The following is a 14,453-nucleotide window of genomic DNA, read 5'->3' as shown; positions in this document are numbered from 1 at the left end:
ATTCATTTCAGCCTCAGACATTAGAAAAGTAGATCAATTTGCAGTGTTCCCAGCGTGGACAAAAGTGTCAATTTCCTCCTAGCTTCTCTTTTACTACCACCCTCACAGTATGGCTATTTTTTTTTTTTTTTTTGTCATTTTGTTGCTGTTGAGGCTATATTTTGTACTGTTGTCCTACTGTGCATTTCTCCACTGGGTCCACTCAGCTGTGCTCTCACAAAGCCTCGCCGGAATAAAAGAGCACAACCACTGGAAAGAAAGCCGAGCTTGTTGCGCGGACCACCTTTTGTGTCCTCCTTTTTTTTTGTCCAAGCTCTTCTTTAAGAGACAAGTAGCCATCTGCCTGCAGACAAAGGGGGGGACCAGGCCTCGTCTCCCTCCCTGCACCCTTCCTCCCTCGTCTCAAGGCTGAAATATCTCAGAGCTGCCGATTCCTCATCTGCCCCCACAGACATAACTTTGGAGAGGGATTGCGTGGCGTGTGTAAGAATGTCAGCTAGAGTGACGAATATCTTCACCTGTCCCGTCGCTCTTGCAGCTATGGGTCAGTTTAGCCCATCAAACAAAAAGAACTCACTGGTGCATCAGTCTTTAATTAATTTACTATTGTTTGAGCCTCAGAAGGAGCATTGAGAGAAAATATTTATTGTCTATGCTGCCACGGCTTGTATATTGCCATAAAACATAAAAAAAAGACGTGATTTATACAGAACACAAAAAGCAAAAACGGCTAAGTAACATGACAATCATATTGTAACTCCCTAAGATTAGCTATTGGGAACCGAGACGGAAGGAATCAATGACGTCTTTGTTAAAGCATGTTGCAGCAAGTATGAGGTGCACGTCAACAAAAGGTAGATCTTTTTCTTTACCGGTAAGGTGTTCCATGGTTGAGAATGGGTATACTGAAAGGAAAGAAGTTTCGACTATATCTGGCTTTCATTTGTAGAATAGCATTGTGAGTACATACCTAAAAATAGTAATCGTATTTAAAAAAAAAGCTCCTGGATGACCAGTTCTTTCACACGGTTCACAGTGGTGGGATCCATACTGTTGAAACAGGGTGTTTACATACACTGTAGAAAAGGTGCATAATTTCTTGGTACTTGGTAGAGTTGCATTTTAAATGCTAAGACCTTAAACTTTATTCTTCCAGATGCTTCTCACAGTAGCTCACTGGAATTTTGGTCCATTCATCTTGACAGAACAGGTTTAACTGAGTCTCGCTTGCACACACCTTCTCAGCTCTGCCCACAAATTTTCCACCAGACGGCCGCTCTTAAACACAGACTTTGCTGCCCTTAAGCCACTTTGTAATCAAATTGGAAGTATGCATAGTGTGATTGTCCGTTTTGAAGACCCATTTGTGCTCCACATTTAACATACTGTCTGATTACTTGACATGTTTCAGTTCTTCCACTCAATGTTTTTTCCTGATGATTTAATCTATTTTAAAAAAAGTGCACCAGTCCGTCCTAAAGCTTCTGCATGCATTACTTCACAGCTGGAATCAAGCACACATGTAACGTTGATTATTTTAGCCAAACACTTACATTTTTGTTTCATCAGACAGTGTGGACATGTCTGTAAAAATTCCTTTGTTTTCTTTTCTTCCTGTGTGCATTTACAAACTGTAATCTGGCTTCCTCTATTGTATAAGTGGTCTCTAAGCTCATATTCATATTTTTTTTTTTTTGCTCAGTTCTGGACGTCTAGACCATCCATCCATTGTTTATACCTGCCTCTTGCCTAATGATCACTGTAGATAGGCACCAGCCCTAACCCATCCCCACGGCTCTGCAAGGATGAGATGATGGATAGATGGATGGATGACAACGATAAAATATACTACTAAAAATATTGATGCTGAACAGAACTGGTCCCAGGAAATAACCCTGAGGAACACCCTTGGAGGTGGGGATCTCCTGTTTATCAGAGGTTTATTTTTAACCATATGCAAATATTTATAGATATAACAAGCGTTGTTGTTGGTTGTTGTCTGCTAAAGCAGAGGCTATGTAATTTAAAAATAGGTGGGCACCGTTTTGTATGGAGTTAGAGTTAAAATGGAATAAAAATAATCCAGTTCTTTATTTACTTTTTTTGGGGGGGGGGAGGGTGGTAGATTATAGATTGGATGATTTTCTTAATATCAGATTTACTCAGGCTTTATAAAAAAGAAAATTAGTGGTCTTCTAAACTAATGCAAGCGTAAACCAAGAGCAAATGTTTAAATGGAAAATATGATAATTTGATGGTTTCTTTTGCTCTATAATAATCATAATAAAATCTTTATTTAGCCAAGAAGGTCCCATTGAAATCCTGCTGAAGATAGGGGACAGGTCGAACTAAAACACCATCAAGTAAAAGAATCGAAAACTAAGAACTGCTATTAAAAGCAAATTAAAGGAATTATTACAAAATGGAAATTAGACAGCTGAAGCTGCCAATTTCTTACTTGTTATCCCAGATTTGAAGTTCGCTGTGAACTCTTGACATTGCTAAATCTATCAGTTGTCGTTTTGTTATCTTCTATAGCAAATGTTCTGCATTGAATATCCCTCTAAACTGGAGATACATTGATCAGAACTTTAGTCACTGGTTTATTGTAAAGCTTTACCCCGCTAGGACAAATTATAGGCAATTCCAGGGTCTCTTTATGAATGCAAGAAGGTATGAGTACATCACCGGAAGTATTTTAATAATATTTTAGAACAAAGAAAAGCCTCACATAGTTAACGTTTTAAATTTTATCATCTTACATTAGCAATAACTGCATTATTACATTACTAAAACAGCTATCTCAATGTGAATAGAAACCAAATGTAGATACTTATCTTAACATTGACATTTCTGAACGACTTTTCCAAATCCAAATGTGACAAAGGTTAAAAGCTCCAAACGATAAAGCAATTCAGCTGCACTCTGTTCAGGTTTGCATTATAATCTGCTAATCACTCTCTGCAGGCATGTTTTGACACATAGAAAATACAGTTTCTTTTTAAATATTTTCTTGTCTCTCAGTGCTTCCCCTGACTTATTTTTAAAAGCCTCACTGAGACTTTCAAACGGGGCTCGAGTATTCTTCACTCAGTAACAACACCCACTATGAAGAGTGTTATTGGCAGTGGTGGGCACAGCTAATTAAAAAAAGTTAGCTTCACAAACTCCACATATGAAAATATTAGCATGACTACCATTAAACCGAGGATTAATAAGGGAATTTGAGTAAGCTAATGCTAATGCTAACCGCTAACCAACGACTGTCTCTCAGTCTGTGTCACACATCTTCAGACAAAAAGATGCTACACGTACACACGGTGCATGACAAATGTGTGCATAGTTGTTTTTATTTAGGATAAATTACTTTCAAATTTTTACTTTTACATTGCAATGTAGGCATTTGAGAAGCATTTTCTATCAGTGCCAACTGGGTGCTGTTACTTATTTACTAAGAATCTGCCATTTTTGGTCATCAGTCGATGTCTTTGTGCATTTCTGTTCAAATTAGAAGAAATGTAACCGTCTTTGTTATTTACTAGGTTATAGGTTACGCCATTGCAGTTGCTTATTGTGTTGACTAGAAGAGCTAATGTGGTCAAATTAACCATAAGCATAGCAGCAACCCCCACTGAAAAAAAAAAAAAAAACGCTACATGTCTGGAGACATGAAAATAAGCTTACAGTTGGGATTTTGCTTGGATTTGGCCACTACTGGATTATTCCTTGTGCATGGTGTATGGCTCTAATCCCTCTCAATCTGAGTTAATGGTATGGCGGCGTAGGTTCTGGGAGGCAGCGGATGATGACAGGCAGGAGCAATCTGCAGTCAGAGTGTCTGTGAGATCCCGTCTGGGCGGCAGTGTGGGGAATTCCACTAGCAGACGGACATAGCTGGAGGTCAAGATCTGTTTTGGTTACAAGGACCCAGCTTTGAATAAACTCGGGTCTGTCTTCAAGCAACCAAGTGACCCATTTAGAAGCGACCCTGTGCTGACTGAGAGTGGAGTATTAAGTCCGGCTAAGTGAGGTGGAGTGTGGCCAGAGGGCAGCCCTCTAATGGGAATGAGCTGTGTCCTAAAAAGCGGGATGTGGAGGGGGGGTCTGCACTGTTGATCCTGCTTTAGAGAGCGGTTGAGCTTTGTGAATTGGTCCTGACAGCACCTCACTCTTAACATCTCATCTTAGAGTCTGTTCTCTCTCTCTTTCTGGGCGTGTGAATGAGGGCCATTGTTTGAGGCACGCTCCTACCCTCAGGCCGCCCACTTCCAATCCTGTTCCTCCTGCTCGTCTTGCTCTCTCTGCTCCCACTGGGCTCAGACGAGATGCAGAGTCAACTCCTGCGTTAGCTGTCATCAGTGGCGCTTCCTGTGCGGGGCAGAGTGGAGTGTGTCTGTTCCCTGTGTGCTGGGCTGTTGCCAGCAGCATCTGCTGCACAGCACTCACACCCCCTCCACCGGAGCTTTCCTCAGAAGACTCGGACCGTCGCCGGGACCCCGAGCAGTCAAGCATGGAGGCTGGAGCAAACAGAGGGGGTTTAGAAGGGGAGCTGATCGCTCGCATGGCGAAAAGGCAGGAGAGGAAGCGTCAGGAGCTGCTGGCGTTAGCCCTGGGAGTCAAGCTTGGGAGCAAGGGAACCCTTCTGTGGAAGCCTATTAAACTGCTGGCCTCCTGTCCACAGATCTCCTCACCTGTGGTGCGACGGAGTGCCTTGAAAGACACGCCTGAGAAGCTGAGCTCCTATGAAAAGATCCACAACTTCAAGGTAAGCTGCTTTTTCTGTAAGAGTAAACAAAAGGAAACGCTTGCCAGCCTGATAGTAGTTGTTCGCAGTTATAAATTCTCACACTTTACTTTTTCTATTAAATGAATGATAAAGATGTTCTTTATTATATGGTTTTTGAACATTTAAACTAGGTAGAGTGGCTTTTAAAACTTTTCACACGCCTGGTAATATTCTAGTTTCATGTAAGACCAGGAGGAATTTTCATTTCCAAACTGTTTTTAATCTTCAGTGTGACCTGTATTCAGTCTTTATTAGTAAGAGTTTATCAGCATCCCACATCTGGACTTTTTATCTATTCTACCTTGCAAAACTTCTATAAAATCTGTCATATTGTGAGGACGTCTTGACGTTTTCAAGTGAGTCCAGATTATTAGGCCCAAATCCAGAGTTCTGGACTTGGGCCTTTGCCCTTCTTGTTCATGCTTTTGTTTATTTGGGTGTATGTTTAAATTTACAGTGACGCTTTTAAAATAAAACCCATCTTCATATTTGGCTGTTGAGTGAACATCAGAAAGTTTGAGGTCAAAACTTACCCGGATTTTTTGAACTGTTGGTGTTTCACAAAAAAAGAAAGGTGGGAAAAAAAGTTGTATCTTATGTTGTATCCCTCGGGCATTGTGCCGCCACCATGGTGTCTAACACCGTGGTGTTGTTTTGCTGATCTGTTATCTCTCTGCAAACCGCTGCTTTATGCAAATGATTAAATGTCATGAAAATCCTGCCACTACAGCTGAACTTTATTTCCATTTAATCAGATTTCATATAACTGACGGCAAATGGGAAGCCAAAAAAGACTGAATGCCGACATTCACACAAAAGGTGTTTCAACAAACCTTTAGTTTAAAGGAACCAGGACATTACACCCTTTTTGGTTTTTAGATTTTTCCCCTTAGCAGGTTTGTTTGTTTGTCTGTTTTAGTTGACTTCTGCTGGCTAGATGTCACATTAAATATGTTTGGAGAGGATTTTTCACTTTTAAATCTCACATTGGGAATTTAAACAGGGCTGTGTTCACTTTTCTGCATGTTTTTGCTGGATGTCTGCCTGTCCTGTCCCAGACTCCAGTGTGTGTCTGTAGCTATTTTCATGAGAACCCAACCAGCTGACACTCATATGCACTGAGGGGAACTAATGGATGCACTACACCACAACCCATTAACAGCAGAAAGCTTTGATTAGCATTGATTTCAAAGCTTTTAGAGACATTTTTTTTGCTTCGCGGCTCTGAAATTGTGACAACGGTTATACAGGCTGCTGTGAGTGTTCGAGTGCTGCAGAGTTATGTTGTTTTTAGCACTGAAAAGAGAAGTAGGGGAAATTTTGCCTCTGGGTGCCTTGGCATTTTTGTAACTGTATATTTGGTGTAAGTTACTTGGCAGGTTATAATGAATGCCACCTTTTTTGTTCTCTTTTCCTTTGAAACAATCCTCCACCCACCACCTGCCACATGCTTTCTGCACCTCTGCACTTCATAGGTCACCGGTACCTATTCAATGTGCTTTTGTAGGTGTGTGTCTATATATGCACGCGTGTGCATGTGGGGCTGCCCCGTGGCTCCATTTGTGATCTTATCGGTGATCTAAGTGTGCGGGGAGGGTGTACATCTGTTATTTTGACTTTCAGGCCGGCCCCTGCGCTCGACTGCATGTATCCAATTGCCCAGCAGCAGATGCCAGACGCATTGTAATAAATCCTTTAATCTGCCTGGTGTATACACATATGCTCCCATTCAGCGAGGGGTTCCATCCGGTGCGGTTTGGGGGTTAACGGTCCAGTATATCAAAGAGGAAGTTCTCTAGTTTCAGCCGATCAGTGACTAACATTGTGAAATTTCTGACCACAGGTACATACCTTTCGAGGGCCACACTGGTGCGAGTACTGTGCCAACTTCATGTGGGGCCTCATTGCCCAGGGGGTCCGGTGTTCAGGTAAATGTTCTCTGCAGCATTCAAACTGTGTATTGTAAAGATTTTGTCACATCCATGTGGGATTACTGAAGTAGGGTTTCATCTGCAAATAACACCTCAATAGTGTTTGTCCTGCTTTTTATTTTATTTTTCTCTATATATAAGTAATGACAAACAAGTGAATAATGGAAGTACTTTTAGACTAGAGATACTTCTGTCGGAATTTTGAACTTGTTTCTTTTGGGCTAATTTAGAATTTATAAATTTTTTTTAAACTATAATAATATATAAAACAGCTCTCATAATATGTTTTCTATCTGCAGCTCAAATGAAGCAGTTATACTAATGTAAAAAAAAAATGACAAAAGTGTCACAGGGTTTGCATTTTAAACTGCTTTTAGCATCTTTTATTAGCGATTAGCATGATTAGCATCAATAAAGCAGACACCTTTCTGGAGAATTTCGATGCTAGCATTAACACTTTGATTTCTAAAAGGCCACCAACATTTCTACATCCAGTATAATCATGATAGACATACAAAAAGTCAAAAGGACAAAATGGATTAACTTTGATGTACCCCGTTTAGCTTTCCTGTTGTCTCCTTTGTCTTGTTTTTACTTGCAGCCTGAAGGATTATTAGACATGTCTTAACATATTCTGGAAAACATTTCTTTCAATAATAGGTTCTTACATCAATGATACTTAAGATATTGCTAACTTTGAGTTTTCTCCCATCAGTAGCAACTTCAACACCGAAGAGTATTGCTCTTGTTAGCAATGCTAATAGTGCTAATTGCCCTAGTTTAGGCCATGTGCACATTTCTGTTTCTGTTACCACATCTAGATAACCAACTTTCTCGTGGTAGCCGGGACGTACTGTATTTTGAGCCAAATTTAAGTGACGTTTTTGGCTAATCCTGTTATAAACACAACTGTGTAGCAGTTGTGAAAGAAGCTGTATTAGGAGCATTTAAATTAAACAGCAGAAAGTAACAAAAGTGAGGTTCAGTGATCATTTAAAGAAGTATTTAGTGTGCGTCAATCTCTGTTAGGAAATAATCTACAGGTACAAATGCAGGAGGAATGACAAGTATGGACAGAATTTTATCACAGTAGGTTGTGGTATGTGGATGACTAAAGTCTGGTTTGCAGTCGCCTTAAAAGGTGACATGAGTGAATTTATTTTATTTTTTTTACTTCTTTTTACATGTTGTTTGTGTTCTTTTCAGCATGATAGACTGTAAAATAGCCAAGAAATGGAACATGATTTGTAATGAAACATGACAACTAATAAAAATGTTTTTTTGCCCAAATTTATTACAATCAACAACATTTTTGTCTGTATTAAGTTATTTTTGTCATGATTTGCCATAAGATGTCCCTTTGGGTAATGAAGAAACGGTCTTTGACTCGTCTGTCAAAGATTACAAAGGCTCCTAAGGCTTCCTGCCTTCCAATTTCTCCACCAGAACAAACTGCATGTTTCTCATCTTATTATTTAAATATAGCAGCAGAACCAACTGATTGCTTTTATATTGGAAATAGCAGGTTGTCAGAGGTCATGAGATTCCTTCGTTGTGAAGACACAATCTTTAAAACTACACAGGTGGCCTTGGTTGCTCTCCACCTAACAGGATGCTTGTTGTTGCGGCATTTTCCACGCCGATAAGCCTGAGGCAAACACTAGCATCATCAGACACCTCGTGTGCTGTCGAAAACAGGAGAAACTTCTTTCTTCTTTCCCACAGTCCGTTCCTGCCTTTATTTTTTTGTTACTCATCTCCTCCCTCGTTCTCGCTGGAGTTTGAACACCAGCAGGAATCTCTCTTTCAGGCTGTAAAATTGCTTTTTTTTGTGATTAAAAAAAAAAAATGTCTGTAACACACGCTGGGGCACCTCTCGCACTCTCAGCTGTCCAAAAGGCTCCGTGTGACAAAAACTACAACAAGAACCCCGCTCCCACCATGCTGTTCCATCCGCTGTTATCTACCTTTGGCGCGGCACGCTGGGACAGCTTAGCTGCAGCTGCGATGTCTGACAGCGCAGTTTATCACTGACTCTGGGAAAAGCTTTTTAAGCTGCTATCTTTAAACCTGGTGCGATGATTGTGTTATCGGTCAGAGGCTAATCTCTCTCTTTCTCTCTCTCTCTGTCTCTGTCTATGTTTATCTCACGTTTTTCTTGCTCTGCTAGATTGTGGGCTGAATGTACACAAACAATGCTCCAAACTGGTTCCCAGCGACTGCCAGCCGGACCTGCGCAGGATAAAGAAAGTGTACAGCTGTGATCTCACCACGCTTGTCAAAGCTCACAACACCACGCGGCCCATGGTAGTGGATATGTGCATTCGAGAGATAGAACTCAGAGGTATGCGGTCAGGCAACTCTTTAAAGCTTTATAGTGATGATCCAGTATATATTTGTCCAATAATTAAAAATGCTGTTGATTAGTATGCTCCTAGCAGTTATATACCTCTCTCTAAACTGTTGTTACTCTACAGCTATTAGAGGCTCTCAATGACTTCACCATCTTGAGTCGATTATAATATCTGTTTTGTACGGGCTACTCTGCTGAGCCTTCTTTTTCCAGAGTCTCTGATTTGTTGAGATACAGGAGAAATCACAGTTGTCCATCTGGACTTGAGCTCAGCCTCTGACACTGTGGACTTTTCAGTGTTAAACCAGACAGTAAAATGTTCACCGGGTGTATTTATACACAGCTCTGGAGTATATTTGCTTCTCCTTCGTCGCTTGGAAATATTTGTTGTTAAATCCAACTTCAAACCGTCTTTGTTTACTCATAAGCATAGAGGTCCACAGGGTTATATCTTCTTAGTTTATTTGCTTCCTTAACACAATCTTTGGAGATCTTTTGTTTATATTTTTTGTCCCAGCTATGTTGATGATATTGAACTGCAGAGACTGATATGTTGGCTGTATTAATCTGGTACATCTCAGAATCTCATTTATCATTAAGAAGTATTTCTGTTTAGGAACGACCAAATTATGTTTGGTCGTTCCTAAGACTGCAGCTCTGTTCTTAGACCTGATTCATTTGTTCTTTATTTGCCTCCCTTACAACATTTTTAGGATTGTTAAATGAAATCTACTATCACTTCTATGCTGATGATATTCGTTTTTTTTTTTTTTTTTTTTTTCACTATTTTAAACCCCAATGTGTCTCTAAAGTATCAGTCATGTAGAAGTATTTGGAAAGCATAAAATCCTCATTGTTGGATCATTTTCTCCACAGTAGTCAAATCAGGATAAAACAGATGGTCTTAATTTGTGTCAGAATAACAAGATCCCTAGATTTATTGGACCCATGTGTTCACATTCAGCACACATCAAACCCATGTTTAAAAGTTTTGTTTCTGTTTTATCATTTAAGGAATATTGTTAGACTAAGTTTTTATTTGAAATGCTAAGCTACCGTTGGTTGATTATTCTTTTATTTCTTATCACATAGATTATTAGATATTATTGTTATTCGGATTTTACATCTCCGTTGATTTGCAGCTTATCCATAATGTGATTTCTAAAAGGCACCTCATTTCGGCCATTTCATTTCGGCTTCCACATTTGATCTTACTCTGCGCTGGTTTGGTAATCCTTTTTCCAATCGTTGTACCAATTCTGGTTGGAAAAGATTTCAAACTGCATAAATGCAATTGGTCTTTTTCAGCCCACTTCTGCGTGGCGCTTCCAGTTTGTGTTGGAAAGTGTCATTTGATGTGTGTCTAAAGAAGCGCTGTAACACTGCGCTTCAGATGTGCATCCCCCTTTAAGCATTTGACTGAACATATTGTCCAAATGCTGCTATGTCACACCTTTAATGGCCACTTTGCAATGGCTCCTTGTATGATACTGGAGGCGGTTTGAGAGTCTGCGTGTTGATGCTCCTTCACACTTTTCTAAACTTCTTTGGACTTATTGACTGATCAGGCTTTTTTTATCTGTTGCTAAATCATGGCTACAACCTAAAGGTGATGGAGCCTTTGCAGGTGTACCCTTCATTCTAGAAAACTCCTTAATTTACATTCTGTGGATTCAATGGACATGTTCAAGAAGCAGCTGAAGGGTTATCTGTTTAGACTGGCATTTTGCTAGCAGTGGTTCTTATTTGATTGTACTTGACAGTTTTTTTTAAATTACCTTAATGTCATTTAATATATTTATCTTTCTGTCTATGATGTTGTGGGGTTTTGTGGGGGTCCACCTTGTGATTTTTGTCTGGCACTAAAAGGAAAAAATGTACTTACTAGAAATAATTAAAAAAAAAAAACTTGTTAATCCTTTTGTCACGTAAATATTTTCTGCCACTGAGATTCTGCTATTAATCATCTGTTGCAGGTATGAAATCTGAGGGTCTGTACAGAGTGTCTGGCTTCTCAGAGCACATTGAAGATGTTCGACTCGCTTTCGATCGAGGTTTGTTGCCGTGAAATTTCTTTGACTCCAGATCTCTGCCTCTGTCGTTTGTGTCGCAGGGTTTTCCCTTTAGAAAGAACGAGCTTGTTCGGTTGCAGTTCTGCACAAACTAGTGCTTTCTGATATATTTTGGGGTTTTTTACACAACATTAATTTTTCATTTGTACCAAATTCAGCCTTTGATCCCAGGCATGCACTGTTTGCTTCTTGTCAACAGATGGTGAGAAGGCAGACATCAGTGCCAGTGCCTATGCAGACATCAACATAATTGCCGGTGCTTTGAAGCTCTACTTGAGAGACCTCCCCATTCCAGTCATCACGTTTGACTTGTACTCCAAATTTATTCAAGCTGCAAGTAAGAGATCCTCTCAGCGGTGTTTTCATGCCACGGTGCTGCTTGACGGCGCTTTGAAACTTATCGTTTCGCTCACGCAGAACTTCCAAATGCTGAATCCAGACTGGAGGCGATCCATGAGGGGTTGCTGCAGCTTCCCCCAGCACACTATGAAACCTTACGTTACATGATGGCTCACCTCAAAAGGTTAGTTTGTGTATTAAAGCGTTTATTCCTACTGCAATACTACAGTTTGCCCGAGTGGCATTTACCACTGTAAAGCTCTTTTAACTCACACACACACACACACCCGCGTCCTCATACATTTCATTTTGCCTTAAAATATTGTGGAAAAACCTTGTAATCCTTCTGTTGTTTTCTTTGTAATTATGTACCATATAGAATACCAGTAAAATACATACAAATGTGTAGTTGTAATGTGATATAAAGGTGGAAAATTATTGCTGCATTACATGCTTATTGTCTGTATTTACAATTAAATCCAGAATTATTCATGTTCCTGGAAGATTTTGATTTAAAGCTATGTTTATTATACAGGTAGGTTGTTGTCTGATTGGAAATGTTCTAATGATTTCTCAGTAGGTAAAAAGAAAATGTAAAAGAAGTGTTATTTTAGAAAAATAATCTTTATTTTATTTACAATGCTAACAAATATTAGCCATGTCTAAATTTATTCATTCCCTTCACTATTATTGGCATTACAGCAACAAAGCACTTCTTGCAAGTACATAGCAGCTTTTAGCATACCTCCACGTAACTATCATGACTATTTATCTCATGCAATGACCTTTAAGTCTTTGGGTTTGGAAGGCCTCTTTTGGATCACCTTAATCTGTACAGATCAGACACAAGACACTGACTTGCCCACCTCAAAAATGTATATTTTTTGTTGGCAAATCATTTCTTTTCCCGCTTTAGCCGTGTGTTTTGGGTCACGATCATGCTAAATCCCAGACCTACCCTTAGCTCCTCCACACTAGCTGCAGAGAGCTGCTGTTTTCACCTGCTGAGCTGATTAAGAAAATTATCTTGTTGATTAATCTGGTTAATTAGGATGCTTTAGAGCAGCACGGACTATTTAGAAACGTATAGAATCGTAAATATTCCCATTGACTCTCACTATTTGGAGGTATAGGTATTGTTCGACATGCTCTTTTACCTAAAATGTAAGAAATTATTAAATTTATGTTTTTGTGGAGGTCAATTGCACATTGGAGAATCCTATTTTGAGACGCACACTGTATCCTTTCCACTGAAAAAGAACACGTTCAAGTTGAACGACTAGCACATCTGTATCTGCACTGCAAAAATAGAACTAAAAATAAGTAAAATTTTCTTGAAATTAATGTATTTGCCCTTGATTTGTGCAGGTAAATAAGACTATTTGCCAATGGAAATGGATTTTTGCACTTAAAATAGGAACAATTCATCTCCATCATCTTATTTCAAGTGCAGGATGTCTAATTATCTTATTTTAGGGGTAAAAATACTCATTCCATTGGCAAATAATCTTATTTACCTGCTCAAATCAAGGGCAAATGCATTCATTTCAAGAAAATGTTACTTATTTTTAGTTCTCTTTTTGCAGAGTGTAATTTTGTGCTTGGGTGTAAAACTACTGAAAGGTGGATTAGGATACAACATGTTTTAGGAATTTGGGAGAAATGACGTCAGTCTGAGGAGAACCAGCACCCGAATGAAACATTTCAACATTTAAATCTCTTTCTGTCCCTCTTTTGTTTCATCCTTTTAGGGTCACGACGTTCGAGAAGTACAACCTAATGAACGCAGAGAACCTGGGGATCGTCTTCGGTCCGACTCTCATGCAGCCTCCGGAGCAGAACGCTTTGACGACCCTGAATGACATGAGGCAGCAGAAGCTGGTGGTGCAGCTCATGATCGAACATGAAGATGTCTTATTCTGAGGGCAAAGGCCTGCAGAGATGGAGGCCACGGACAATTATTTATTCTGTCAAAGAGGAAAGTCAAGCCAACTGTATTTAAGTCAAGACTCTGAAATGTTTGCAAACGAAGCCGAACTTGAAACTTCTTTTTTTTTTTTTTTTTTTTTTTTGCATGACGAATTTAGTTGGTTTTGTCGTTACTGTAAGTTTGGGGTTTGCAAACTCAGCCAAGAGAAGAGTTTTTACATGAGGCAGTGGTTATGTATTTTTAATTCCTTTACGTTGTTTGTTCCCTCTGTCTATAATTTAAAGACTGTTGCTACCTGGTGTAGACTCAGTCGGGATGAAAGCACCCATGCGATGCACAGCACCCTCTACACTTATTGGCACAACTGGTAAAGATGTCTAAAGATAGATTCATCTTAGACTGAAAACTTTAGGAAATTCAAATCTTTGATTTAAGTACATTGACATCAATCCTAAGATCAAATTTTTTTAACGAAATCACCAGGGGCGCATTTATAGGCTTCACGACCCCATTTAGACGATAGAACAGCTCTTAGTCTTCTCCACATTTCACCAGGCTGGAGCAAACAAAGGGGGACATTTGACTATCTCTCTTCGTGCCACTTCTCTACATCGCCCACAGTCCTGGTTTTTCCTTTATTCTCTCTTCTTTTTAGCTCACCCTTCAGTATTTACATAGGAATTAGGTCTGGGGACTGAGGAGGACACGAAGAAGGTTGAGTTTATGTCCTGTAAACCATTTTATGTCTCGAGTGGCCCATCTGTTTTGGATCATTATCCTGCTGAAACACCCCCGGACCCCCGGACCGCACATTTTCCGTCCACCAGATTTTTATTCAAAACGCTGCGTAATATCAATGAGTTTGTAACGCTACCACTTAGATAAAGAGAAACAGGCCCACAGCATCACTCACCCTCCACCACACTCGTAGCAGACTGAGTTATTTGCGAACAAAAAAGCTTGATCTAGATGTCGTCCGAGCAGCACAACAAGTTACCGTCCTATTGCCTCTCAGCCAGCTCCACACATCCAGGTCCGTGAT

At 39.8% G+C, this 14,453-nt stretch overlaps 2 protein-coding genes across 2 annotated transcripts in view; both read left to right on the top strand.

Moving 5' to 3' along the window:
- Positions 1-14,453, top strand: part of LOC105926375 (beta-chimaerin) — a gene marked incomplete in the record, with an annotated part of 68,983 nt that overhangs the window by 29,959 nt on the left and 24,571 nt on the right.
- Positions 4,122-14,334, top strand: LOC118561042 (beta-chimaerin-like). The gene is made up of 7 exons (XM_036132783.1): positions 4,122-4,765; positions 6,630-6,714; positions 8,888-9,061; positions 11,047-11,124; positions 11,342-11,479; positions 11,560-11,665; positions 13,233-14,334. Exons 1-7 carry the CDS (start codon positions 4,511-4,513, stop codon positions 13,402-13,404), a joined length of 1,008 nt encoding a protein of 335 aa, XP_035988676.1. The 5' UTR covers positions 4,122-4,510; the 3' UTR covers positions 13,405-14,334.

Source organism: Fundulus heteroclitus, chromosome 3 (assembly GCF_011125445.2).
Source record: "Fundulus heteroclitus isolate FHET01 chromosome 3, MU-UCD_Fhet_4.1, whole genome shotgun sequence".
Taxonomy (NCBI): Eukaryota; Metazoa; Chordata; class Actinopteri; order Cyprinodontiformes; family Fundulidae; genus Fundulus; species Fundulus heteroclitus.
This window is presented reverse-complemented; position numbering and strand designations above follow the sequence as displayed.